The sequence below is a fragment of the Enhydra lutris genome, unplaced genomic scaffold, assembly GCF_002288905.1.
Source record: "Enhydra lutris kenyoni isolate GAN:26980312 unplaced genomic scaffold, ASM228890v2 scaffoldscaffold19, whole genome shotgun sequence".
Classification (NCBI taxonomy): Eukaryota; Metazoa; Chordata; class Mammalia; order Carnivora; family Mustelidae; genus Enhydra; species Enhydra lutris.
In genome coordinates this window covers 24283638-24311439 of record NW_019154103.1, presented here as the reverse complement: position 1 = coordinate 24311439, position 27802 = coordinate 24283638, and the positions used below count along the sequence as shown (strand labels likewise).

Below are 27802 nucleotides of genomic sequence, written 5' to 3'. Positions count from 1 at the left end.
TGAAGTCTGAGCTAATTATCTCTATCAACTTACATTCTCATTCAAAGAGTCAGGAAAAAAGTTTTGTGACTCTCATTCCTGAATTTCTATTATATTGGTATAACTAAAAGAAAACAAATCATGTAAAATAAATGGTTGTCTTAGGCAATGCCTCTAAACGTATGTGAATTTCATGATTGCTATATTCAGTTGAACTGCATAGTTCACATTCTAAGTGGAAACCTTATGATCATTTCTCCCTGCTTTTTAAAATTTATCAAGTTAAAAAGTAACTATTGTGGTTTTTTTGTTTGTTTGTTTGCTTTGTTGTGTTTTGCTCGATGACTTGGCCCTACTTGCAGAATGCAGGCAATAATCCATCAAGTTATTTAAACAAAAACAAGAGCTAAGCTAAATTCAAATTCACTAGTTAAGTGAATGTTCTTTTTTTTTTTAATTTAAATTCTATTAATCAACATATAATGTATTAGTGGTTTCAGAGGTCGAGGTCAGTGATTCATCAGTCTTATATAATACCCAGTGCTCATTACAACACATACCCTCCCCAACGTCCATCACGCAGTTACCCCATCCCCCACTCCCCTCCCCTCCAGCAGCCCTCAGTTTGTTTCCTCAGGAGTCTCTTATGGTTTATCATCTTCTCTGGTTTCATCTTGTTTCATTTTTACTTTTTTCCCTCTATCATCCTCTGCCTTGTTTCTTAAATTCCACATATCAGTGAGATCATGATGTTTGTCTTTCTCTGATTGGCTTATTTGGCTTAGCATAGTACCCTCTAGTTCCATTAAGGTCATTGCAAATTGAGTGAATGATCTATAGGCGTGTACATAGATAATGTGACTGGCCTTCCCAATATGATTCCATCAGCATGATATATTAAACTGATCTTGTATGTAAAATTTATAATCTTATTGTGTTATTTGTATGAACTGTTACTTTTATCAGATCATTCAATTCCTCCAGTATTCCAGAAGGTAAGATGTTTTGCCTCAAATTTACAGATCAGGAAACTGAAACACAGATAAACATATCAGGGGTGGGGGAATTCTCACTAAACTGAAACTTGGCAGAATTCTTGCTAAGAACTAGACTCAACAAGCATGGATACAGAAGGCCAAAGTAGACGCCTAGTTGAGAAAAGAGCTCAGAGGAATCTAACTAAATTTAGTTGAGGAGAGAATCTTCTACCTGGGAGTATGATTGCTACATGTTTAGTAACTTCATGTTTAACCTTTCGAGGAACTTGTTTTCCAAAAGGTCTATACCACTTCACTCTCGTGCACAGGTACCAGCAATGTATGAGTGTCCAATTCCATAATATCCTCAATAACACTTATTACTTGTCTTTTTTATTATAAACATTCCAGGTGGTGTGAAAAAGTATCTCATTGTGGTTTTTGACTCACTTTTCCTTGATAGCCAATTATATTGACATCTTTTCATATGTATATTGGTAATTCGTTTGTCTTCTTTGGAAAAATATCTATGCCTTTGCTCATTTTTAAAATTGGTTTTTTATATTTTTATCATTGAGTTGTAGTTTTTTATGTATTTTGATGCATGTTGCTTACCAGATATACAATTTACAGATACTCACTTCCATTCTGTTTTTTCACTCTTCAGTGGCATCTTTTGAAACGCAAAAATTTTTAATTTTGATTAAGTCCTTTTTATTTTTCTTTTGTTGCTATCTAGTAAAATCTTCTCTAAAGTCATGGTACTTTACTCCTGTATTTCCTTCTAAGAGATTTAGAGTTTTAACTCTTGAGTTAAGGTCTATGATCCATTTTGAGTTCTTTTTTCCATATGGAATGATGCAAGGGTGCAACTTCATTCCTTTCACTACTGCATTTTAATTGAATATTGTGGCAAACATCATAATAGGGGCACATCTCAGTCAAGGTACAGTTTGTTACATGATGGTCTGATTTTGTAGTACTGTTTTCAATTTTATACTTCTCTATCACAAAGAATAGCATATTACCTAGTATAGTTGCCTTTACAGATGAATTTCACTGTTTTATTTCCTCAGAAGAATAAGAACATTGTTTTTTGGCTTTTTGGTTTTTGTTTCTTAATTCTGCTAATGGGCTTCCATTTGGCAACTATTTTATAAATGTGATTTAAAATTAAATCAGTCTACCTAAAAATACATTGAAGGGATTAGTATTAAGTGAGGCTGAAAGAGAGGAAAAGAAGGAAAATTACCATTGATTGCATCAAATTGGGGTTTAATCAAATATAGATTGACATCTGGAGGGAAAAGACCCAAGTGTTCATTGATATTTGACATAATGAAAATATTATGTACTACCTCATAGTCCTTCAAAGTTTCAGGGATAAAAATATAAAATTTCCCATAATTAATCTTGGAGGCAGAATTATAGCAGTAGTATTTCTAGTGACAAGTTGCTTTGGAATAAAATTCAAATCCCAAAACCTACATCAGTGGCATTGCTTTGGCAATATTCCTTCAGGAAGGCTTTTCCCTTGGCTGGAAGCCCCTTTATCAACTTATATGCTCACAGAAAATCATTTATTGAGTGATAAATTTATGCCAAGGACAAGGAAATTGTCTAAATGGGCATTCCCTTCAGTATTGCACACTTTATGGCAGGAATGAATATAAAAAATAATGATCTAAATTTGACTAACTTCCCCAAATGCTATTCTTCTGATACTTGCTGGTAAGACTATAAAGAACTACTTTGAACTTGCATTTAGCTATCTTGATTCTGTTCCTTCACTGGGCTTTGAGAAGTCTGATCTTCGGCCTATGTTTAGTTTGTATACTTTGCTAGCAAGCATTTTACATTATTGAATGGATTATAGATCACATCTGTTGGTCCTTACTCCTCTTGAAATAGATTTTAGCACAATTCCTATTTGGAAGGTTAATGTAACCTGACTTATTGATGGAAACTGGGCATACTCATTTGTAAATTGTCCACATCAAGCTAAAATAAGGTCATCAGACCATTAGAAGAGTTGTTTACATTTTATCATAGTAAAAGGGACTTTTATCAGGAAGTTGTCTTTATGTTATCTGGGAATGTGGAAATATAATCTCTAAGTACCTTCTTGGAATAATGTTTATGAAAAGAAAAAATTTGCATGGATAAAATACTGCTATCATTTTCATCTTTCAATATCTAACCCATTTTGGTAAGCTTTAGGATTATCTTCCCCCACTTGCTTTCAGTTATTTATTTCTTTTCTTGTAGGACTCCACATCTTCTGATAAATGGTTTGTTTCCTTTTAATCTTAGTAGGAAAAATGCAAGGTTTCCATAATTTTTGACCTTCAGAAAGCAATCTGATCTCATAGTGGGAATCATACACAAGGCATGTTAGCATGAACCTTATTTAATTCTATCATCCTGTTTCAAAAGACCATCCCCCTTCTGTTTCCAGTATTTCACCTTTCAGACATCATCACTTCCTCATTCTGGCAGTTCAGGTCATAAATCGGTTGTCTTTCAGAGTTCAGTTGGGTTAAAAAAGAAGGTCATTAAAACCTGTGGCTTTACATCTACTTACTTTTTTTTTTTTTCCACAGCCCCCATGTTCCAGTTCAAGTTTTTAAGTATAATCTTTGAGCAGTCCCCAAAGATACAATCTTTAATATCTTTTTTTTTAAGATTTTATTTTTAAGTGATCTCTACACCCAATGTAGGGCTCAAACTCACAGGCCTGAGATTAAGAGTTGCATGCTTGGGGCACCTGGGTGGCTCAGTGGGTTAAAGCCTCTGCCTTTGGCTCAGGTCATGATCCCAGGATCCTGGGATTGAGCCCTGCATCTGCTCTCTGCTCAGCAGGGAGCCTGCTTCCTCCTCTCTCTCTGCCTGCCTCTCTGCCTACTTGTGATCTCTGTCTGTCAGATAAATAAATAAAATCTTAAAAAAAAAAAAAAAAGTTGCATGCTTTGCCAACTGAGCCAATCAGGCACCCCATCTTCAATAGATACAATATAGAATTCATCTATAATAATTTTTTCAATTCCCTTTCACCAAAATCTAACCAACATGTAATACATTTTTGGAATGATCCATTTAAATTCCATTTGGATTTATTTCATGGCAAATAAAGTCCTTTAAAGGATCCCCTCTGTTTTAATTTTTCTCTCATCTGAGCAAGATCCCATTTTCTTTTACTTTATTCTCTTCCACTAGTTTTATCTTTGAAATTATGATGGATAATTTTATAATTTTTAAATAGTCAAATAAATAAATTCAATTTATTATGAATTTGTAAGTAGAGAAAATTTTCTGACCTCTATATACAAGTATTATGGGAAATTGGATATGATGTTAAAATTTTGTCAGGGATGGTTTTATCCAACAGCTCTATAACATTACTGAACGGATATGCTGCATGCGATGTCAGATCATACATTATAAAAGTGGGGATAGTTAATTACTACAAGCAAAACATAAGACTCCGGCTACAAATGGAGGAGCTCTCATGTCTCTCAATCTGAATTCGGATTACTTGTGACCTTTTAAAAATGAGAGTTTTAGATGTAGTAGGAGCCATACTAAAGATCTCATTTTATCACTGAGTAAACTAAAGCTGAATAAGTTTAAGTGGTTTGCCCAGGATCATATATTTAGTTTAAGGCAAAGCAAAGTCAAAACTCCAGCTTTTCCAGTGCTTATCCTATTAAATACTGCCACTCAGAGAATGCCAAACCATGAGTATATTCCCTTTTATTAACACTAAAAATCTCTCAAACTGCAGCAGGAATAAATTAAATATGCACTCATTAACTATCTGCTATGTATCCAACACTGTGCTTAAATATCTTATTTGAGAGATAAAAATAAAAGACTCATTCATCTCTTTCTGTTTTCATTGTATGATAATGTTAAACTTCTCTATTATAAGAAGCAAATTATACCCCATCTTCTCTTTTTACAAATGAGGTGTATATAAATAATTACCTGGAAATTTTTCTAAGGCAAGTTTCTTTAATGTTGAATTTTCTTGTGCAAACCTTATGGGGCTACAGGTCAGGAAGAATATTTTCTGTGTGTTCTACAGCTGGTGGTTTACTGGAGAGAGCTGGTGCTGGCTGCCAAGAGTGGATGGTACCATCTCATCCCTCTTCACTGTTCACCTATGTCAGGTCCATAGCTTGAACTCAGGCCTGATGGGAGTTATTTACATTACAGAAGTTTGCAAAGGCTACAAATCAGCAATTCCTTCTGTCCTACTAGTTAATGTCTGTTGTTAAATAGTTACCAACACACCAGTGGACAGCATATTGGCTGAGCCAACTCAGACAAAGCATTTACCTCTTGAACTTTTCACTAGATCTACTGTGAAGTAGAAATTATGATATATACTACAGCCTCTATACGGGATTTTATGAGGAGCATATAAAAATACTTTAAAACTGTGAATATGAATAACCAGAGTTATATTTTCACTAATAAAACGCAAGACACTTGGCAAAACCAACATAGTATAGATAGATCTTGAGTTTTCTAATGCTGTCAATGCTCCACCAGGCTATGTATCTGGCTAGACAAAAAGAAGGCTGAAATTCAGAGTTAAGGTCAGAGTCTGACTCCTGTAGTATAGAGATTTGGGGGCCTAACTTAGTATTCCTATTCCCTTCTCCATGGCATGAGAACTCTATGACTCTGATGAATCAGGTTTTAAAGGTCAGTATAACCATATAGAGCTCTACATGCAAAGAAAAAATACTGACAAATTGACCCCTTGAGGTCACAAATTCCTGCTTTCATTTTAATAACGCTTCCAAATACTTTAAGAAACTTACTCATATCTGCATGGAAATCCCCACCCTTTGATACAGTGTCACTGTATCACTTTGATACATTTGTCACTGCAAATGCCTTTGACATTTGCAATGTGGTTAAGTTAGTTATATATTGAAACTACAAAATCATCTGACTTGGAGTACTTTTGAGAGTGTTCACGGGGAAAGTGGGTCAGCTCTTATTTACCTTTGAAAGAAACAAAAAAAAAGCCAGAAAAGCTCCATGTGTAAAACACACAGACTGTCAATCATCAAAACACCATACAGAACTTTTTTTTTTCCCCCATATGAACCCTATGTTGAAAATGTACCAAGGAAATTACTATTCCAAGCTGAATTCTCTTGAGAAGCTCAACAATCCTGTTCCTTTTTAGTTAAAATTGAAGTCATCATAGCCAGCTAGGTGTGGGCTTAAAATCTGGTCCTGTCGCCGGCAATCTCCATGACCTTAAACTGGCTGTTTAACCTGACCAAGACTCAGTGTCCTCATCTGGGAACTAGCATCCATCCATTCACGGGTTTGTGATGAGGGTTAAATGAAATAAACAGCATAGTTAGAGCTCTTGACACGCTCTCTAGTCCTTTATAAACACTCAATAAATTAGTATTACCATTGCTACCTTGTATGATATCGCTTAAGTGTTTCTTCCTGGATTCACTCCTAGCTTGCCAAAAAGCATGAAATCTGCCTTTCTCATCCCCTTGCTTCCTCATATGAAAGGTAGATCTAAGATCCATCGCTTTTTCCTTTAATGGGATACTATGAGAGTTAATTCATGGTGGACTGTTATTCTCTGTGAGTATAGTGCTGGAAGTTTTTGTTTGTTTGTTTGTTTTTAAATAATCACCAGCCCTACTGTTACAGAAAGACAAATCTATTTCATAATCTTAGTAAGAGGTATCATAATCTTAGTAAAAGGTAATAGAACAGTTCTATTTATTTTTAATTTTTTTCCCATATAATCACATTTAATTGTTGTCTTTGGATATTTTCATTCATCTATTTTTTTTTTATTTAAATTCAGTTAGCCAACATACATAGTACATCATTAATTACTAAAAGAGTTTTAAAACAAAATTAAGTTTTCTGCACTTTAAAAAGTAAATTCATGGGGCACCTGGGTGGCTCAGTGGGTTAAAGCCTCTGCCTTTGGCTCAGGTCATGATCCCAGGGTCCTGGGATCGAGCCCCACATCGGGCTCTCTGCTCAGCAAGAAGCCTGCTTCCCCCCTCTCTCTGCCTGTCTCTCTGCCTACTTGTGATCTCTGTCTGTCAAATAAATAAATAAAATTAAAAAAAAAAAAAAAGTAAATTCATGAGATGGAGCCTACCTCAGACTGGGGATACAAGGGAAGGATTGTGTGAACAGTTGAAAATGAAACAGCGGAGATACTCCATTTCAATATGCCCAGAGATGACTGCCTTAAGTTTTGTATTATACAGCCTATGCCATGTCATTTTTCTAAGAATGAGCCAACATATTAACAAATATGAAAACTTGTGTATAATATTCAGGTATTATTTAAAAATTTGTTTTGCAGCATGGAGGATAGAATTGGGGAGATGAACCCATCTTCAGCAAAGATGAATTATAGAAAGCTAATTCTTTTATAGTAACTCAAACTTCTATAGATCTCAAATTACTATATATATTTCAGACCCAGAAGCCATATTATTTATCCTTAACAAAATCTTCCTGCAGGACAAGCACAAAGCTCAGTTGTGGGAAGGTAAATAGGAGAGAAGAAATAGTATGCACAGGCACCCCATGCTCTGTACTTCATATCACATTCCAGAGAAAGGAATTGCTGAGTTCATAAATAGAAACTTTGCATATAATATAATACTAAAACTGGCACAGAGGGATTCCACATTCTAGAATATTTTATATTATATTTTATATTCTTCTAGAAGTTTTCATGTTTGATTTTTAGAGGAAAAAAATACCACTTCTAAATTTGTAGACTCCTTTGTTTAAATATAAATGCAAATTAATGTTCCTTGTTTGCCAAAATGTTGAGTGTGAACTGTCATAAGTATATCAAATGCTGAATGCTGTTGAAAGTAAGTTTTTTTTCTTTTATTTTGAAAATGTTGGTTGCTTGAAATAATATGTTTTGGCTTCTTGGGTGATTATTACCTAATTTTATATATTTTTTAAAGATTTTACTTATTTGACAGACAGAGATCACAAGTAGGCAGAGAGAGAGAGGGAAGCAGCCTCCCTATCAAGCAGAGGCTCGATCCCAGGACCCTGGGATCATGACCTGAGCTGAAGGCAGAGGCTTTAACCCACTGAGCCACCCATGTGCCCCCATTACCTAATTTTATTATGAGACAAAATCTAATCTAGTGTGGTGTTTAATATCAAAACTACTATATTAAGTACTTTCTTTGCTTTCAGTATATTAAAACCTGAAAAAAGTTGAAGAGAAGAGAATGAGGAGAAGGTAGCAGAGAAGAATCAAGAGCGTTTCACCCAGTTTCTAGCAGTGTGCAGTTTCATGGAGAAAGATGATTTGAAACAGCCATAGAATCTTACATATAGAGGAAACCCCAAGGCCATACAATCAGGTGTTTTTGTTTCTCAACTAAGGAAACATGCCCATTGAGGTTAAATGACATGACCACAATTCTCCAGGCAATATGTAGTTGTACAAAGCACCCAGAGAAAAGTGGGATGTGTGAGTGGGACTGAGGAATGGGTTATGGGATATGCTAAAATTCAGTTAATATTACTTACTGTGTGTCAAGCGTGTGCAATGACCTTCACACTTATTATCTCTTTTGCATTATCATAACAACCTTAAAGGTTAAATATTAGTAACTGAGGTCCAAGGAAGTGAAGTAGCTTTCCCAAAGACTCAAGTATTATATCATAGAGTCACACTCACAGATTGTGACATGGATTTGGTAGGCAAACATGGCAAATATTAAGTTAGTTTGAAATAAGAAATGGGATGGATATGTTGGAGGAAAGGGAGGTAAGACGCCTTGCTTGGCAAAAACAGAGCTTCCGCGCTGGGAAGTAGTGAGGCCAATGGAGGCTATTGCATCGATAAAAAGTTAGAAAAGTCGGGGCGCCTGGGTGGCTCAGTGGGTTAAAGCCTCTGCCTTAGGCTCAGGTCATGATCCCAGAGGCCTGGGATTGAGCCCCACATCGGGCTCTCTGCTCAGCGGGGAGCCTGCTTCCCTTCCTCTCTCTGCCTGCTTCTCTGCCTACTTATGGTCTCCGTCTGCCAAATAAACGAATAACATCTTTAAAAAAAAAAGTTAGAAATGTTCAATTTACACTTAAAATCCAGGGTGAGTTTGTTTCGCCCTACAAAACAGAGTATTCCAACACTGTAGCAGAAAGAAGGGGAGGGAGGGAATTAATAGTATCTGAAATAAAACTTAGCCTCGCTGGTGAAAAACATTCTGTGTATGAATGATCATAATATATATTAAGATCCAAAACAGCCAGGGAAACAAGGGGATGCAGCACATTATAACAGTAATTATCACTGTGTAGTTGGATTATAAGGAATATTTTTCTTCCTCGTTCATTTCTTTTTTCTTCAAATTTTCTACAGGGAGCCCACATTGATTTTATGATGAAAAAAAATAAATCTATAAAAAGAAATACATACATGGAAACTAGATTATTTGCTGAATTGAAAACATTGCCAATTTTAAACTACAACGGAAATGAATTTGAGATAAAATTTAGAAAAGCTTATACTGAATTAGAATATAAATAGTTCATTATTTTATATACGCATTATTTTCAGTTCTTTTTTTTTTTCCTAATTAGGGTTAAAAACTTAAGTTAGCATTCTATTTTTGATTAACTCTTCACAAGAAATTTGTGGTTTTTAAATGTCAGCTTGTACATAACTAGATACTTCCAGATACGGATTTTAAAATTGTTCTCTGGATTTTGGCTTGTAAAGTTGGCAGATATTCTCTAACTGACTGTGCTAATAGAATTTAAAAAGAATATCCATTTTTGTCCTTTTCACATATGGAACGTGTTCCCGGGCAACTACTGAATATCAGTAATTTATGTTAGCCTATACAATTTCAAGCCCAACATTAGATTTATAATGAGCACATAGGAAATTCTTACTGACTATATTCGGATCAGTTCTTGTTTCTTTTTAACTTCACAGAATGTCATTAGCTGTGGCCTTAGTTCTCAACCTGCTTTCAAGTTTTGTTTCAATTTATCTGTTACATGTTGATACCATTTATTAAGAGCTATTTGATAAATGGCATTTATTGTGTGCTTTTACTCCGAAAATGTCCTGAAAATGGGTAGTTTATTATTTCTTTGAGATTATTCAAATTGTTACAAGTCAAACATCAGAGAGTGTTAGGAGTTCTAAAGCAACGTTTTTTCGCACCAGTCTTTGAACTGCATAGATTAAAATAACACGTCTCTAAAGCCTCTGTACCCATTATTTTCAAATAGGAGGCTTTGCTATTTGAGTTTAGTTTTCAAAACACCGTATTTATTAAAATCAATTAATTAATATCGTGGGTATATCTTCCCTATTCCCAAAGCCACAAATTTATTTCCTCTATAAAATCTTCTCTGAAATCGCATCACATACTTGAGAATTGTCCCAAGAATCACATTTTTCTCTTGCTTTCTTCTGGATGTGCTGACATCTCCATTCAGCTCATGGCCTGCTCTGCTTTTAGATGTCAGGTACTTGAGGGTAAGAAGATTTTCTGCTTGTGGTGTCACATGTGGTGTCCCAGATCAAAAAATGTTGAGTGACTGTGTATCTCTGACACTATTTTAAAACATTTAAAACAAAATGCCTTTGGCATTTTTTTCTACTATTGTAACTGCTGCTTTGTATTACATATAAAAGTTCCTTCGGTATTTTGTCTATGATTATTCATGGTTGAGTGTCTATCCAGAAAATTTCTCCAGAAAATGGAAAGCGTGTATTTATAATGTGTTCTTGAAGTCACATGTAATGTGACCTTGGAGTCCCTTACAAATAATATGCAGTATATTATTGCCTGATGATTTTTTCTTTCCCCTCACTTTAGAAATAAGATAATTTAGCACGACCTTTGTATTGCTGGACTATTCCCAATCATTGACATTCTCCAATAGAAATAATCATTTTTTGAGTTTGAACTTGCCTCAGCCTCTTTAGAAATTTATAAATATGTGCATTTTTTTAAACACTAACCAACTTTATCAACTGACATTTGTAATCACATACAGATCACATTCACAAAATTTTCCAATGATCATCATTTTGTGTTAGAACATCTGCTTTCTCAAAGCTGAGGGGGCTCTCGGCTATATCACAGTCTCTTCAAAACCTTCAAACTGTAGTGTAAGCTCCTTGCACAGAACCAGTATCTGTGGTTTCTTCATGATGCTAACAATGTAAGTGCGATGGTTTTTGTTCATTAGCTGTGGAAAAATTCTTAAATAATAATCTGTAAAAACTCCTTATAAATCTCCTCTACTGAAAATAGGCTTCCTTAAAACACTTTTGGTAACAAAAGATCTACCGTGCCTTTCATATTGCTCAAAACATTCAGCACGTGGCCTTCACCCAGCTAGAAAATAAAAAAATGTGAAAGGTCAGGGGCACCTGGGTGGCTCAGTGGGTTAAGCCTCTGCCTTCAGCTCAGGTCATGATCTCAGGGTTCTGGGATCGAGCTCCACATTGGGCTCTCTGCTCAGCGGGGAGCCTGCTTCCCCCCCTCCCCGCCTGCCTCTCTGCCTACTTGTGATCTCTCTCTCTGTCAAATAAATAAACAAAATCTTTAAAAAAAAATGTGAAAGGTCAATCCCGGTTCAAAAGGAGGGGGGGAAGAGGAGTTCCTAAGTGTATTTTCCCTATTTGGATGTCGGAATGTTTCAAAGTCCAGTATTTGTTGGTCAGCTTTCAGTAGACCAGGTGTATTTGGTGTCCCCGTAAAGCTTCATAAATTATTTTTAAAAAAAGACAATATTATATAAAATCTAAGGCAAATATGTAAATAGAGCAATGACTAGAATCTAGTAGAATCTTCTACCTTACGTTTGAATGGCAGGCAGGGTATATATATATCCCCAGGTAAGAGACAAGAGTTCAAACAAAAATTTTTAAAAAAAATACATATTAGCTTTATTCTATTTGTAATTGGGCAACTTTGAAAGTTAAAGAAAATCTACACCCTTCCTCTTTTAGCTGTTTCCACATAAGGTAATGAGTATGCCATGAAGTATTGGAAACCCCCTTCCTCGCCTGGGGTGATGATTAACTTGTGAATTTGCATGCTTTTCAGGTGAACAAAGTTTGGCAACAATGATGGATCTGAACATTTTGGAGTATTTTATTGCCTTTGAAAATGAATAGTATGAAATACTTATTAAATTTCTTTTACCTATGTAACAAAATGTTAAACTAAGTGGTGAATTGTTTGTTTATATGTTATTTGTTTTATGCTGTTTTTCTGTGGGTAAAGGCAGTATTTTTAATTTTGTAAAATGGGATTTGGACAATTGAAATTAAATAAGTCAGTATAAAGCAAGTGAAGTGTTTGTTTGGATTTTTAACTGAAATATCAGAGATTTTAAAAAACTTACGGGCTAAGTTTCAGAAATATGTTATTTCTGTAGCAGTCTTTCAAATGTTACTCATAATGATACTTTTCAAATTTAAGTTTACTTCCATACCACATAGTATATACTTTGCCGTAGGGTATGTTGTATGTTTCCCTAAATTCTTTTCTGTGTGTGTTTTTTCTTTTCCAGTTACTGGCTGACAAACAAAGTTCCCATCAAAAGACCCAGCACAGGTCTCCTCATGTATACACTTGCCACAAGATTCTGTGATGAAATTCACCTGTATGGATTCTGGCCATTCCCTAAGGATTTGAATGGAAAAGCCGTCAAATATCATTACTACGATGACTTAAAATATAGGTACTTTTCCAACGCCAGTCCTCACAGAATGCCATTAGAATTCAAAACATTGAATGTGCTGCATAATAGAGGAGCTCTGAAACTAACAACAGGAAAGTGTATAAAGCAATAAAGCACATTTGAAAACCTACAAACTGAATACACACTTCTTTTCTGAAGATGCTTCCTAAGATTTGAAAATGGGATCCAAAACAAGACTGAGTGTCAGCATCCACCAAGTATCTAGATGCAAGGTGATAGAGGACATTTATGAGAAATCTGCTACCAGCTGATGAAATACCTGCAAAGTGCTCTAAAAAAACACATATGTTGACTTCAAGGGTCCTAGTAAGTGCCACTTCCACTAAGAACACAGTTTGAATGTATAATCAGTAGTGTTTACAAGATCCAACAATGCACTTGTCATTAGTTAATGAGGCAAATGTGTTCATCACTGTTGGGCTGCCATGGCAACGCCAAGCACATTAAAAGAGTCACCCAGGAACACAACTCAGCCCTGGGGATTAAACCATCCTTGTCAGCAGGAATTGAGATGGAAATAGTTTGAGCAGTGAAATCCGTAAGATGAAACAACTCAAGTAAATGCCTTCAGTCAGGACTCTGAGTCTGATCATGAACTTTATGTTTTTGTTTTTGTTTTTTGTTTTTGTCTTCTGGAGTCTCTTTTGGTTTGGGTATAGGGTGTTTAGAAATCTTTTCTGAGATAAATATGAATGAGATAAATAACCTTCAAGGAATCATTTTTAAAGTTCTTATATTTTTAAAGAGCAATCACATGACGACTTTGTAAAAGAGTTTTCTTTTGCACAACTCTAGACCTCCAGATTTTTTTCCAGGGGTGTAGAAGGTACCAGCTAAACTGTACCACTCAGTCATCTTGAGCCATTCTAAAGGAAAGATGTTCTATGTCATCTGAGATGGTAAAATTAGCAGAAAGAAAACAAGCACTTTTGGTACCAAAGATTGTGCTGATGTTTCTACACAACAAACCATTCTCCTTTCATGAAAATAATGTATTAATATATTATTATGCTACTAATATGGAAGTTGTCTTTAGAGATATTAAAGCTTTCAAACTCAAACTTTATCTTTATTTGAAGGAAGATTTCCATAGCTTTTACATTTCGTAATAATTTTGTGGAAGCATTTTGCCCTTTAGAATAAGTATTAGACTGATAGGGCTGAAATGAGACTTCCAGTTCTTTGATATTCCCCTTATTCCTCAAATGGAAAGATTGGCATTCTCTTTATATCACTGTTAAATTTTCTTAGTGCAGAAACAACATGATTAGTAGAATGTTGTCTTCATAACAGATGATTAATTTTCAGAGGTTTAATAATGAATCTGTGTGTCAGTATTTGCACTTCAAGTGAATTAAATTGGCCAATATTTTCCTGTGGTTAAATTTATTCACATTATCACGTTAATGTGTTTTCAAAGAAGCACATGAGATTATTAAGAAAGTGATTCAAAAAGTTTTAACATGTGATAGAATTGACCAATAGGCCAGTTTTCTGTTAACTTATACTATACTGGTAGGTAATCCTAATGGCAAATTGTTTAGAAAGCAGGAGTACTATGTTCCCACTTCTACTCTTAGCCTGAAACACTTACGTGACTTACTGTTTCTTACGGAAAGCAGTCTGAGGAAAGAAGAAATAGCATGGGGAATATGTATGTTTTGTTTCTTAGGAAAGACAGTCTGAAAAAAAAAATAGCATGGAGATTTTATATATATCTATATGTTTATAGATATATAAATATATATATACACACACACATACATGTTCTCATAGAAAAGGATGTTCACAGTAGGACAGTTCTTAATATATTAATAATATGTGGTATAATTTTTAAAAATATGAGAACCTTGGGTTTCAGAATACTATTTTTTAGAATTCATGTGTCTCTAAGAAAACAAAATAGAATGCATAAAGGAGATGCAGAGCTAAAAATGGACAGAACATGATGCACTTTTGTCATTAACCTCTTATCTATTGGAAATCTTAAAAGAATTAGGCACAAATTCTGAATGTAAAGATGAAAAGTCTGATCCACGTAACAAATCCAAAGTAGATGATTTATAGAACCTTAATTTTTACTACTTGTGGGTAAGCTTTTTGAGTAGGCTTTAATTTGAATTCAATAAAAGATTTGAAGTTATAAGTAAATTCTGATAGTCAAATCCACCTCAGAACTCATTCAAAGTATGTCTTCAAAAGCAGCAGCAAGGAACCTTGCCATTTTTATTGCATTATCAACAAATGTGTTTAAACAATTTTAAGGCCACAGCAAAAGCATCCCAGCCACTCACTGTTTAGTGCATTAATGTTTATCTCATAGATGCATTGAGTAGTGCCTTTTTAGCTTCGCATTGCTTTGTTGCCCTATACTTTGTGTTCTCTAAATAAATTGCCCAGTTCTAAAAATGTTCAGCATATAAAAAGGGCTTCAGTATCGACTGAGACTACTTTTGTTCATCTCAGGGAACTTTCAATACTCAAGAATGAATTCAATTAAAGGCATTTAGTGCTCAAAGAAAACAAACTGTACAAGACCAATCCATTCCCTATTGTACAGCTTTCCATCTGCCCCACCACCTTCACAAGCTACTGTGGCCTTCTTACAGGGATGAGGCAAGGAGATCGCTGAAGGCTAAAAGCAAGAAGAAGAGGAATTCCATTTAACCAATATGGGGCCAAAAGGGATCATGATAATATCAAATCATAAATACATACTTGAAACATCTGAATTTTTTTCTTTTGAGACTATCATATGTTCACAGCTTTAATTTTTTGTTTCTTTTTCACAATTTCCCCCTGTACCTGGCAATGCTCAGGCAGCTGATTGTGAAATATTCGTGTCCTTTAGAGAACGTGGTTGTTACTGTGCTGTTGACATGAATAGGCCATGGAAATATTTTCATCATTATTACCCAGCCTGTTCTATATTCAATATTAAGTTGCTGGAATTAAAAAAAAAAAAAAAGAATCAGTAACAGATTTTGGGGGCAAATCTAGTGATTCAGCCCACAGGACTGATGAAATTACTGTGGAAGTTTTTCTGTCTGAAGGAAGGTGCTGGGCATTCAAATGTCTTTATGTATTGTATATCATATGAAATGTATATCAACTGCTAATGGAAATTTCTACATATATGCTTACATAAGCAATTTATTTAAGCGATGCTGGGGGTAGTGTACATACCATCTAGTTACTAAGCTTCTACACAGGAAAAGGGTGAACAAAGTAATTTATTTCTAATTGAGCCAGTTAGTCATTACTGCACACAATGTGGTATTTGGTTCATAAGAGTTGTTTTCATGTGCTTATTGTTGGGAGTATCTATAATTGTGGAAGAGGTATAGGAAAAGTTATGTATAGTTAGTTGTTACCTCTACGAGTTTGGAAGTTTTCCCATTAGACCTTATCAGTATACCAATGTTTTAAAAAATTGAGTGAAAGAGGGTTATTGTTCCTATTTGATGACAGAAAATCCAAATAATGCCCACCTAGACATAGATATTTTATTATATATGTGCTATAGATATATCTATATAGTACAAATAGACATGTGTGATGCATATATACAATGTTATATATGTGTGTCTGTGTTATCCACACAGAGTCTGTAATATACACACACTAGATTCGTGTCATGCTAACATCTTCAGAGGCTGTACTGTTAAGCAGTCTGGAGATAAGACTACTTTAGAATAAAGAAGTTCTTTTGAGACTTCAGTTATTAACCTGCTTTAAGAGGGATCTACTTTATAACTGAATTCTATTGTTCATACTTAGAGTTTCCATAAGGGTCTAATATGGCCAAGTCTTAAAAAAAAAAAAAAAAAAAAAAGAAAGAAAAAAGAAAAATTTAAAAAAGTTTTCAAGCTGGCAATGTATTTAAATTGCAGTTTTCCGTGGCTCCCAGGCCCTGTGTCTCCCATTTAAGTAGCACCTTTTAATAAATGTTTCTTTGTGTAGGCAAAAGCACAAGTGTTTCAAATGTATATAGCTGGAAAAAAAAAGAGTTTACAGAGATAGCACTGCTGCACAGGATAATTGCTACTGAGTATTTCTTATATCATTTGTGGAATTGAAAGGTGAGATTTATTCTGTCAAGTTCATTCTGTTCAACACTGTTTCCTATTGTTTATGTATAGCAGTTGGGTGTTATTGTTTTATCATTTGTAAAATTGTAAAATAAATTAAATCTCCCTTTTTTTTTTCCTAATTTTCTCTCATCTCTTATATCCAAGCCTCCTGGTTCCACTTTGTACAATAAGATAAGAGGACAGTTTTAAACAAAATGTAGCTAGTGCTTTTGTCTTCCCTGCCCCTCTGCTAGCCGGTGACAATCTGGCAAACCATTTATTTTTACAGCGTATGCACAGAAACACGAACAATATCGAAAGCCCCATAAACATCAGTAAATCTTTAACAATTTTTATTAAATTTGGTACATTCTGTTTCTGGTTCAGGGAATGGAGTGTTACACCAATTACATTTACATCCAATTTATCCTGCTGTCAGCGGGTCAATCTGGTTTCATGGTTGGAGAGGTCCATGGCTCCTCACACACCGCACATTCTTGTGGTAGCCCTCGACTTGTGATTTCAGCTGCTGTTACGTCCACTTACTACTGTTTGCAGTTCACATTCCAGGAGGTGATTCCGAAAACCTGCATATCTCAGTCTTCTTCCACGACTTCATCTAACTGCCAAATCTACATTTTCAGACTGCGCTGTTTTCTCCAGAAACTAATGTTTTCATGAGGTCACTTTTAGTGTTCTGAAATTTTTGAGTATTAGCTAGAGACCAAGAGTGAACCATTAACAATGTTTAATGACAATAGATCTTAGTTGTATTTACATAATTACCTTTTATTTTCAAGGATCCATATACAATCGGTAATCCCTGTTGATTCTTCGGATAAAATCAGAACTCAGCATGAACCTGTGCAATGGATATGGCACTACCTCAGTTTTCAGATGAGATTGAGAGGTTATGTGACTTGCTAAGGGTAACACAGTTCAGAAGTAAAAGAACCATTATTGAATCCAGCCAATGTGACTTCAGTGCCCACCTTCCCGTAACATTTTGATGCCACGTCTTTTTAACTGACAAGAGGTTCCCTGCAAAACTAAGTTTGCAAACAGTATTATTTAATGAGCACAATGCTAAGTGAAACAAGTGAGAGAAAGACAAATGCCATATGATTTCACACATACGTAGAATTTAAGCAGCAAAACAGATGAACATATGAGAAGTGGAATAAAGGAGAGAGGGAAACAAACCTTAAGAAACTGAATGATAGAGAACAAACTGAGGATTACCCCAGGGGAGTAGGTGGGGATGGGCTAGATGGGTGGGGGGTATTCAGGAGGGCACTTGTGTGGAGCACTGGATATTGTATCTTACTGATGAATCACTGAATTCTAGTCCTAAAACCAATATTACACTATATGTTAACTAACTAGAATTCAATTAAAAACTTGAAAAAAAAATTATTTAATGAGCAAAGCTCAAAAGTATAGGCAGGTATTTAGGAGGAGTATATAACTTGGACTTTGGGACCATCTAACAAGCTATCCCTGTCTTCAAATAGAGCAAACGTCTCTAATGACAAGAAGATCTGTGCCTTCCAGGCATAAACCCTACCAATTCTCACTCCAGCTTGTTTCCTCATTTTTTTCAAGCACGTTTTCATTACTCTTATGTTAGACTCTGACTGTGTATCACAAAATCTATTACATTACAGTTATTTAAAACTCTTAACTGTGAGATTCCTAAACAAACATGATTGAATTTGGGTGTTTCATTCATCTCTTTTAGTAACTACTTAACTATCTCAAGGTGGAAGTTCATGCATTTTACGTGTTTTTAGAACATTTTTCACTAGTTTCTTTCTCTTTATGAGAATGGGAATAAGCTAATATCCAAATTAACAGAGCATCTTAATGATCTGTCCTATAAACTAGTTTCATCATGCATGAGCCTTTGAAAGAAAAAAAAATCTTGGATATAAGAATAAAATTATTGTTTCATAATATATCAAACTAAGATATATCTTAGTCACTTAGTTGCCTAATTCCTGGAATCTCTATAAATGAATTATGTGAAATAAGTAAATGCTAATACGAATCTATTTTTTTCTTTTTTTTTTAACTTTTTTCCTTCCAGATTGCTGATTTCTGACTCAATCACCAAAGTAAAATTTCTCAAGTAAACACAAGAGAATATTAGTCCGGGATATGTTCCACAAAAATATGCTCATTGAATGAGAATTCTGTATATCTCTTCCTTGGATATTCTGAAAATACACCAACATATTAAAACATCTGAGAAATCTTACAATAAAGAAGTTTCTTTTAGAGGCAGGGTGGGGGCTTGAGGGGGTAGGGAAGGGAAAAATGAAACAAGATGGGATCGGGAGGGAGACAAACCATAAGACTCTTAATCTCACAAAATAAACTGAGGGAGGCGGGGGGGGGGGGGGAGGAAGAGGGTGGTTCGGTGATGGACACTGGGGAGGGTATGTGATATGGTGAGTGCTGTGAAGTGTATAAACCTGGGGATTCACAGACCTGTACCCCTGGGGCAAATAATACATTATATGTTAATAAAAATAATTTTTAGAAAGACATAGGTAATTTTGTATGTAACTACTATGAAGTGTGAAATTATGTTCCTCACAACACACTTTGAATAATACTTCAGAATGTAACAAACAATGCAGAGAATAGAACATGTAAAAGCTTCAGGTAGAAATAAATACTTCATTTATTCAGTGTTTTTTTCCCCATAGACCAAAATATTATCTTAATAACATTTTCAAATATGAAAAATATTTTAAACTGATATATTTATTTATTCTCTATATTAATTTTTATAATAACAATTATTTTTTTTCTAAAATATTAATCAGACCATGGCTACATGTTAAAAAGCAGTCCCAAACATAACTTTATTGCTCATTCTGGGCAATGCAAACAAATCAGTTTGCTATAAGGCATTAATAGCACAGGAAGAAAAAAAAATGCTATGAGGTGCTAATTTGCATTTTCTAGAACAACTCTGTGTACCATAATAAGCTCTCTCCCAACGGTCTGTCCAGACCAACTTCCTCACCTCTAGCCTCCTAACACCACACAGATGGGCCGTATATGAGCACATTTGCCAGGGCTGTCAAAATGTAAACACACTCAGCTGGTAGCAGATGTTTTCCAAGAAAGATCACTACACTGGAGTTGTTCTGCTGTGGATTCCATGTGAGTTGATCTCCATGATTGGGCATAAGGTCATTGTGTTCAAATAGATCATTTGTTTTTCAGATCTAGAACAATAACAGGGTAGATCCAAGCCCAGCTGTTTGGTATTTAACATGTACATATATGGAGAAATGTTTCTGAAGTCTCTGTTAATAAGCCAAATTTTTATTTGGCTTTATTTTACTTTATGTCTTTATTTATCTTTATTTTAGTCTTTATTATTTATTTAGACTTTATTTAGTCTTTATTTCAGGTCTTTATTTTACTTTATGTCTTTATTTGCTGAGCTCTTCAAAGGTAAAGCATAGACTTAGTGAAAGAAAAATAAGTATTTTCAGTTTTTCTGTGGTCATTGTAATCTTGTGGGTTGTTGTAATAATTGTGTCTACTCATAGTTCTTAGTCCTGCTTTTTAACAATATACTAGACATTCACTTATAGGGTAATTTTATTTAATTTTATAGACGCTGATGGTATATTTTTCTTATGTGAGTTTATAAACTCATTTCATATATATGCATTTGCAAATCCTGATGGCATGTAAAATCAGAAATACTTTATAAACTACTTTTACAAAGTAATACTACTTACAAGGCATTCTACTAAACGTGAGGTTTACCTGGAAGAGACATACAAGAGAATAAGAAATCATATCCTTTGGTAACAAGTATTCTATCTCTGGAGTGCCCAGAGAGTTCAGAGAGCACAAAGGGGCAAGGCAAAGGACACAGGCTACTTTGAGCATGATTTGTAGTCAGGCAGTAAAATCAAGACAAGCAATAGTCCACTAACAAAGGACTAAAGAACAGAAACCAGCTGCCCTTCTCAGTGTGAGTGTGTGTGTGTGTATGTGTGTGTGTTAGTAACCATTACCCTAAAAAACTGCTTATGGAAATTAGGTAATTTCCACTCCCACTCCTGACCAGTATAGTATCATTGTTGAATTACAAGTTTAAACAAAACTGAAGTCTACCCTAAACCAAACACCTACCAAGGCCAGGTAAGTGCAGACTTACTGAAATTATCCATTGTATAAGACACTCCACTTCCAAATATCTCTGTGTTAATATTTACTTTGTTTCCAGCTTGATGGAATCTACCATAAAAAAAAAAGTCCTTTACTTGCCTCCAAGTAATGACTTTGAACAATGACTTATTTCTTTCACTTTGACAAATGCTTCCAAATCATCATGACTTTAAAGTTTGATTTTGGGATGGTTCCAGAATTTGAAAATCCACCTGCCCAAACTTTCCAAAATATAGAATGTGAGCCTTCTAATATTCTCATTCAGTGACCATACCCTCACTTTCCTCTGTGGGCTTGTGCTTTCGTGTCCTTATTTAAAATGTATTTCTGAGGATTTTTCTTCAGTCTTCTCCTTCTTCTTTATTTCCGTGCTTGGGAACTTTATTGGTCCTGGAGAAAGGAAGATGTGTGGGGCCCCACCTCCTGCAGAGAATGACAATGCTCTCACTGCTTCCTGGTGTGGTTGATAGGGATCTTCACATGCTAGGGGGAGGCCAGGAAGGACTTGAGCTCCTGCACAAGGCTGAGGCACACCACATAGGCAGAGAGCAGGGGGAAGGAGTCCAGGCAGTGGGGTTCTAGGACCTGGTGAATCAGCAGCAAGTTCAGCAATGTGTAGTCCAAGAAGGAGATCCAGTTGCCTATGATGAAGACCTGCCCCTCCCTGGTCCTAGGACAGCAGGAGCTCAAAAGACTTCAGGTACCCCAGTCGTGCCTTCATAAACCCCTCCTTGACTGCCGTGGGGTTGGCATAGATAAAGACGAGGTATTTGCAACAGAGATCCTCCACGGAGCCATTCACCACGTCCACCAAGGTGGCCTCCCTTTGGTCCTTCCCACCAAGCCCAAGATAGTAGCCCAGGTATTGCAGGATGGCATTGGACTGGTACAGGGTTAAGGTCTCCGTCCTGGAACTCAGAAAACTTCCCTGGTAGACAGGAGGGCTTGAGTGAGCCCTGCAGGCAGGTCTTGTTGGTCACCACCTCTTCTTCCAGTTCTGGCCCTGGTCAGCCAGCAGCATGCTTATGGCCTTACGTCGCTCTCCAACAGGCAAGGAGACAATCCTGTAAGGTGCCATGGTTGCAGCACTTCCAGCCTTGGCATTGGAGGTGATGGTGGCAGAGCTCTCTTCAGTTTTCTTCTCTCTCTACACCTCTAGAGATCATACCCACTCTGATGTTTGTAAACTTGGCAGATGTACAGGTATATGGGAATAATAATTTAAGGAATTTATTCAGAGACAAAATATGCATATTCCTGTCATATTCATAGTATAGGTTCCCTTTAATAAACAGCTCAAGGGGGTTTTAATGCAGATAGTGTATTGGTCAAATGCTCCCAGGGAGTAGAAGTGAGGAACCAGGTGCCATAAACTGAATGTCTGTGTCCCTCCAAAATTCATATGTTGAAACCTAATCCTCAAATGGTGATATTTGGAAGTGGGGACTTTGGGAGGTGATTAGGTCATGAGGGTGGAGCCATCATGAATGGGATGAATGTCCTCACAGAAGAAGAATCCAAGAATGCTCCCTGATCTTCTATACCACGTGAAGACATGGCAAGAAGATGGCTGTCTTTGAACCAGGAACCAGGTCCTCAGCAGACACCAAATCTGCTGGAGCTTGATTCTTGGACATCTCACCTTCCAGAACTGTGAGAAATGACAGTTGTTCATTAGCCCCCTTGTCAATTATATTTTGTTACTGCAGATTGAAGGGACTAACACATAGGAGGAGTGTAACAGGAAAGAAGAGAAAGCCTATATAAAAGATATGTTTTCAAATTGATGGTTTCTGTGGTGACTGAGTGCTCAGTCCCACCTGGACTATCTGAAGAAATTTATCATAAGGATCTCCAGATTCAAGGACTATAGAAGAAGCAATTACCCATCAGACCCAACCCTCCATTGAGAGTTTCTCCATGAGTGATAAACTTCTTCAACTTGTGGATTGTACATGTGAATTCTTAGCTAGCTCCCAAAGATGACCTAAAGCATGTGCCAGAAAAACACTCAAGTAGTATGCAAAAGCAATGCATGCTTGATACTAGGCACAGTCTACACAATATTGTTTGCTAAGTCAATGACTAGAATGAGTCATGAAGTGGAGAAGAAATGAGGTAGTGCACAAGGTATTTAATATAGTCCTCCTAGCATACCACTTGCATAGGCTGGTACCTTCTATTAATTCCAGTGCATAACCAACTCTCTAAATTGTCAGACGCCTGTAAACGATTAGTTTGGCAACTATAGTCCAAGCATCTGTAAATTATTCCAAGTCGTAATTGATATTCATCATCTCCTTTCTCAGAGTTCCCTTACTTCTGCTAGTGTGGGTTTCTTGTATGAGAGGTGACCTGAATCTGGGCACATAGTTGACTTCTCCTGGATTGCTGCAATTTTCCATTCAGATTTATGTCTGGGCACTGAAGCAACAAGAGATATCCAGTGAATCTGCTGGGTCCCAGAAACAGTTTCCTTTTTCCTCATTATATAGCACCAACTCTGTCATGATCTGTGTCAGTTACTCCTGCCAGTATGATAACTCCTTTCTTTGTCTATTAGCTCATTGCTACCTTCAAGTTTACTGGGATCTTTATTGAGTCCACTGGAAAAAAACATTCCCCCATTAGAAATCAAGACTTATTATCTAATGGAATTTGAATTGTGAATACCAAAAACAAGAATTTCTAAAATGAATTGACAGAAGTATGAGAAAAAGAGCCAATGGTACTTTTATCACTTGATTACAGGACTGGCATTCTAGATATTTGGGACACAGCACCATATACTGGCCATTAGTTTAAAGGAGATCACACATCTTAAAAGACAGTATACCAGAACTGCTTGGTGTCCTGGCTCTGAGTTGTCATTTTATTGAGCAGTTAAGAGGTTATCCTATTATCACATTAGGTTAACACTTTGTGGTGATAGGGTGTAGAGTGAAACAAGTCGATTCCATGGTAACGGTAATTTATGCACTGCCTCACGTTGTTTGCCATAAGATTGTCTTTTTAGTCTAAGGAAACCTTGATGATCCCATTCTAATGAATTAGGGATTTTTTAAGACCCTGGATAATATAAGGTTGGTGAAGTACTGAATGTAAGAAAGCAAATCCATATAGAGAATTATGTTGATTCTGGTAAGTTTAAATTGTTGTCTGCTCTAGAATTGAAAGGGTCTAATTCGAAAGGGTCCAAAAATTCCACCTTGTATCATTTCAACATGCCTCCAAATTGTTCAACTTGAGTTAGTACCGTATTTAACACCCACACTGGTTGTTGCCATTGACAGGTTATACATTTAGCAACGGCAATAGCTTATCAGTCTTAGTGGGAAGGAACCCACACTGTCGGGCCCATGCATAGTTCCATCTCAGCCACCATGGATAACTTGCTCATGGGCCCATTGTGCAAACACCGCACTGGCTGAGAAGTGGACTGATGCTCATCAGCAGGATGGCCCATCTTGTCCACCTAGTGACACAGGCTTTTTGTCTCTGTCAACTATTAATATAAGACAAACAATAATCTACAAATTTTATCCCAAATCCATCTGAATGTAAGACTCCAGACTTTCTCTTTTTTCCTATGTTCCAATCTTTGCCTGTCTGGGTCCCTATTCAATGAGTCAAATCATGTGTCACTTTGATTCAGAATAAATGACCAAGCATATTACTCCCAACTCTACTCACTGGGAGGGCTTCCTCTTATCACTGTCCTGTAGGACCACACTTGGATTGTGCTGAAGTACAGTCAGGTACACATTTTCAGAATTAACTAAAGCTGAATTATCTGAGTCTTAGATATGAATTTTCCCTCTGGCAACTTAGTCCTAGGGAACCTCCTTAGAGGCCATAGATGTGAGCTGAGGATAAACAATGGTTCAGCAGAAGTAACTGATATGGAATTGCGCATCACCTATTTGTATAACTTACATGTGTACCCTATTACACACTAGGGTATTGACTTAGGCCCTATCCTGGATCATTCAGGGCATTAGATAATATACTGGAAATAGAGGGGAAATAGCAATTTTAAGGACAACGGGATCGAATGACTATTGTTAAACACTGTAACTGATGCTCTAGAAAAATATAATAAATAGCTACTACTAATTAACAAGTGATTGAAAAGATAGAGAAAGGGACTCGGGGAGTTCACATAGACATATTCTTCCTCTGAGGAGGGGAAAAAAGAAAAAGCTGAGGACTAGGTCCAAAACTTAATCATCTAAATAGCCCAGCTCCAAAGAAGGTAAAATGCTCATCCAAGGAAGCTTGTTTTATCAAAATCAGGGCCACGTTGGGGTGCCTGGGTGGCTCAGTGGGTTAAAGCCTCTGCCTTCAGCTCAGGTCATGGTCTCAGGGTCCTGGGATGGAGCCCTGCATCGGGCTCTCTGCTCAGCGGGGAGCCTGCTTCCTCCTCTCTCTCTGCCTGCTTCTCTGCCTACTTGTGATCTCTGTCTGTCAAATAAAAAAAAAAAAAAATCAGGGCCATGTTTGGGAAAAAAAAAAATCAGGGACACATAGATTGCCACCTCCCCAAATATTGAATTTGTAGCTTTTAAAGTGTTCAATAGCAACATAAGGCTACATAATGACTATTGACATGGACAGCACGGTTCAAGACCATCCTACTTCAATAGGTTGTGGGGGAATTTTCACAGTCGATCAGGTTATGTCTACGGAGAAAGGACCTCAGGGCTACAGACAAAAAGGCCTGATTTAACCCTGACTCTCTCACTTATTTGCTCTGAAATCTCTAATTTTCAAATTATCTGTTAACTGGAGAAAGTAATAATACCCTCGTGGAGTTTGACACTTAGATATGCTAAGATGTGATAATTGGTGGAAATAATTTAAATGGTGAGGGTTTGTAATACACTATATGCTGAAGGTACTTGATATTGGAAATATAGTAAGAAAAACCCCTATTTTCTTATAACAAATTATACAAACTTTCACATATATATTAATGTGTGTTTATGACAAAACAGAATCTAGAAACTTTGATTTTCCATGATAGTTTTAACACGTGTTTATGTCATTAAATAATATATAATTTATTATACATGGCTTAAACTTAATAAAAGTAGACTCATACTTTATGTATCACCTTACCACTGGATTTTTCTCTTAGTATATGTAGAGCTGGTACTGATCTTGATGTATATAGCACTCTGATTCATTTTCACTACTATTTAGTATTCTGTTGCATGAATGTAAATTTTAAAATTCTGACTGTTGGAATATTCAGATGAAAGAATGATTTTCAGACAGCATCCTTCCTCCAGCTTTCCAGATGCAAAGCTGAAGCTTCTCTGCATGTCTCAAGATGTATTCTATGTGCATACCTGTCTGTCTCAACTCAAAATGTTCTGTTAATTACAGGTTGCTCCTCCAGGTAAACATTTTCCTTACAACAAACATTTAATTCCATTGCACTTCAGAGGAAACAGGGTATTTCAAAAAGAAGATGCACTCAGGGTGACTAGGACCCTGACTGTATTAAATGATAGCTATTATAGATCTCAGCACAGTTTTCTATTACTCTTGGCTTATCAACCCTTCAGGAACTTGAATCCTCTTGTTTCTTGAATCGCATTTGTTGACACTTAAATTTTATGAACCAAACCATATGTTCTAGCCATATTATTTTTTTTTTTTTTAGCACCATCATTTCTCCATTTCCTCTGGCCAATCCTTTTAGCTAGAAGACCTTTCCAGACACCCACTACATATTAGCTGGCTAGCATCTGTTGATCATTTGGGTCTCAGCTCAAACATCAGTTTGTATTTCCCATATCAAAGTACTGTCCAAACTCTATTATTATTACTTATTTAATTTTCTTTCTATTTTGTAAAAGTGTTGACAGCTGGGGGACAGAGATTATATTGTATCAGTTTTGTTAGAACTAGAGTGCCTCTCATAGTAGCTGACACCTAGTAGGTCTGTGATTCCTTTAGTTAGATGAATTATTTAACTACTATATTTAGTTGATTCCAAGGCACACATATTTTAATATTCTAACAAGTCTAAAGGCAGAGTGCTGCTTAATGTCCTTCTTATTTATAGATTATTTGGAAGATTTGCTTTGTTTTGTTTTAATTTCAGCTAAAATAATAGAGAGTCTTACAATTAAGGAGGTATTTGATTCTACAAAAAGATGGTAATGAATGATTAAAAATTCTTGGAGTTTTAAATTATCTTCTCAATGTAGTGTTGACATTTAATAAACGATAAGTGTACTAGTGGTGTGCAAATGAGTTAATTATTAGCCATCAATTAGGATTGACCAGATCCTTTCTGACTCATTTGTATTCTCAAGATAAGTTGCTTAACTATTTCCTTCATGCTGCATTAACTTGTTCTTATTCCACAAATTACTACAACCCCAAATTTTCATCAGCAGGATCTCAAAATATCTTGGTGATAGCATAATGTATTAATATCACCAGGTTGTCCACAATGAACATCTTTCCAGCTTGAGAAAGAAACATAAGTTAGCTCTAGCTAGGCAGAGAACTTAACCCTAAAAATATAAAATGTGTTTCCATATATAATCAAAAACTGAAACACTACTAGGTAGTAAAATATTTGGAAGAAAGTAAAATAAGTAACTAAGATGGATTTATACTTTTTTAAAATCAATTATCAAATTCTTAAAACAAAACAAAACAAAACTGTGTCCCCATCAGGCTGGCTATCTTCCTATTGAGTAATCTAACATTAGCCAAAATCTTCAGGCCACAAACACCTGTCCTTTGCATCTGAAAGGACAGAAGATG

At 35.9% G+C, this 27802-nt stretch overlaps 1 protein-coding gene, 1 long non-coding RNA gene and 1 pseudogene across 2 annotated transcripts in view; 2 read left to right on the top strand and 1 right to left on the bottom strand.

Annotated features, from left to right (window-relative positions):
• Window positions 1-14411, top strand: part of LOC111148295 (ST8 alpha-N-acetyl-neuraminide alpha-2,8-sialyltransferase 4) — a 96875-nt gene extending 82464 nt beyond the window's left edge. Inside the window, 1 exon segment of the mRNA XM_022504783.1 lies at window positions 12546-14411. Coding sequence (XP_022360491.1) covers window positions 12546-12828 — 283 coding nt within the window. The 3' untranslated portion in view covers window positions 12829-14411.
• A 5421-nt stretch (window positions 14412-19832) lies between these two features.
• Window positions 19833-27802, top strand: part of LOC111148263 — a 28396-nt gene continuing 20426 nt past the window's right edge. Inside the window, exon 1 of the long non-coding RNA XR_002640683.1 lies at window positions 19833-19987. This is a non-coding gene — a long non-coding RNA (uncharacterized LOC111148263). The remainder of the gene's footprint in view (window positions 19988-27802) is intronic.
• On the bottom strand, window positions 21342-22091 carry LOC111148262 (annotated as a pseudogene).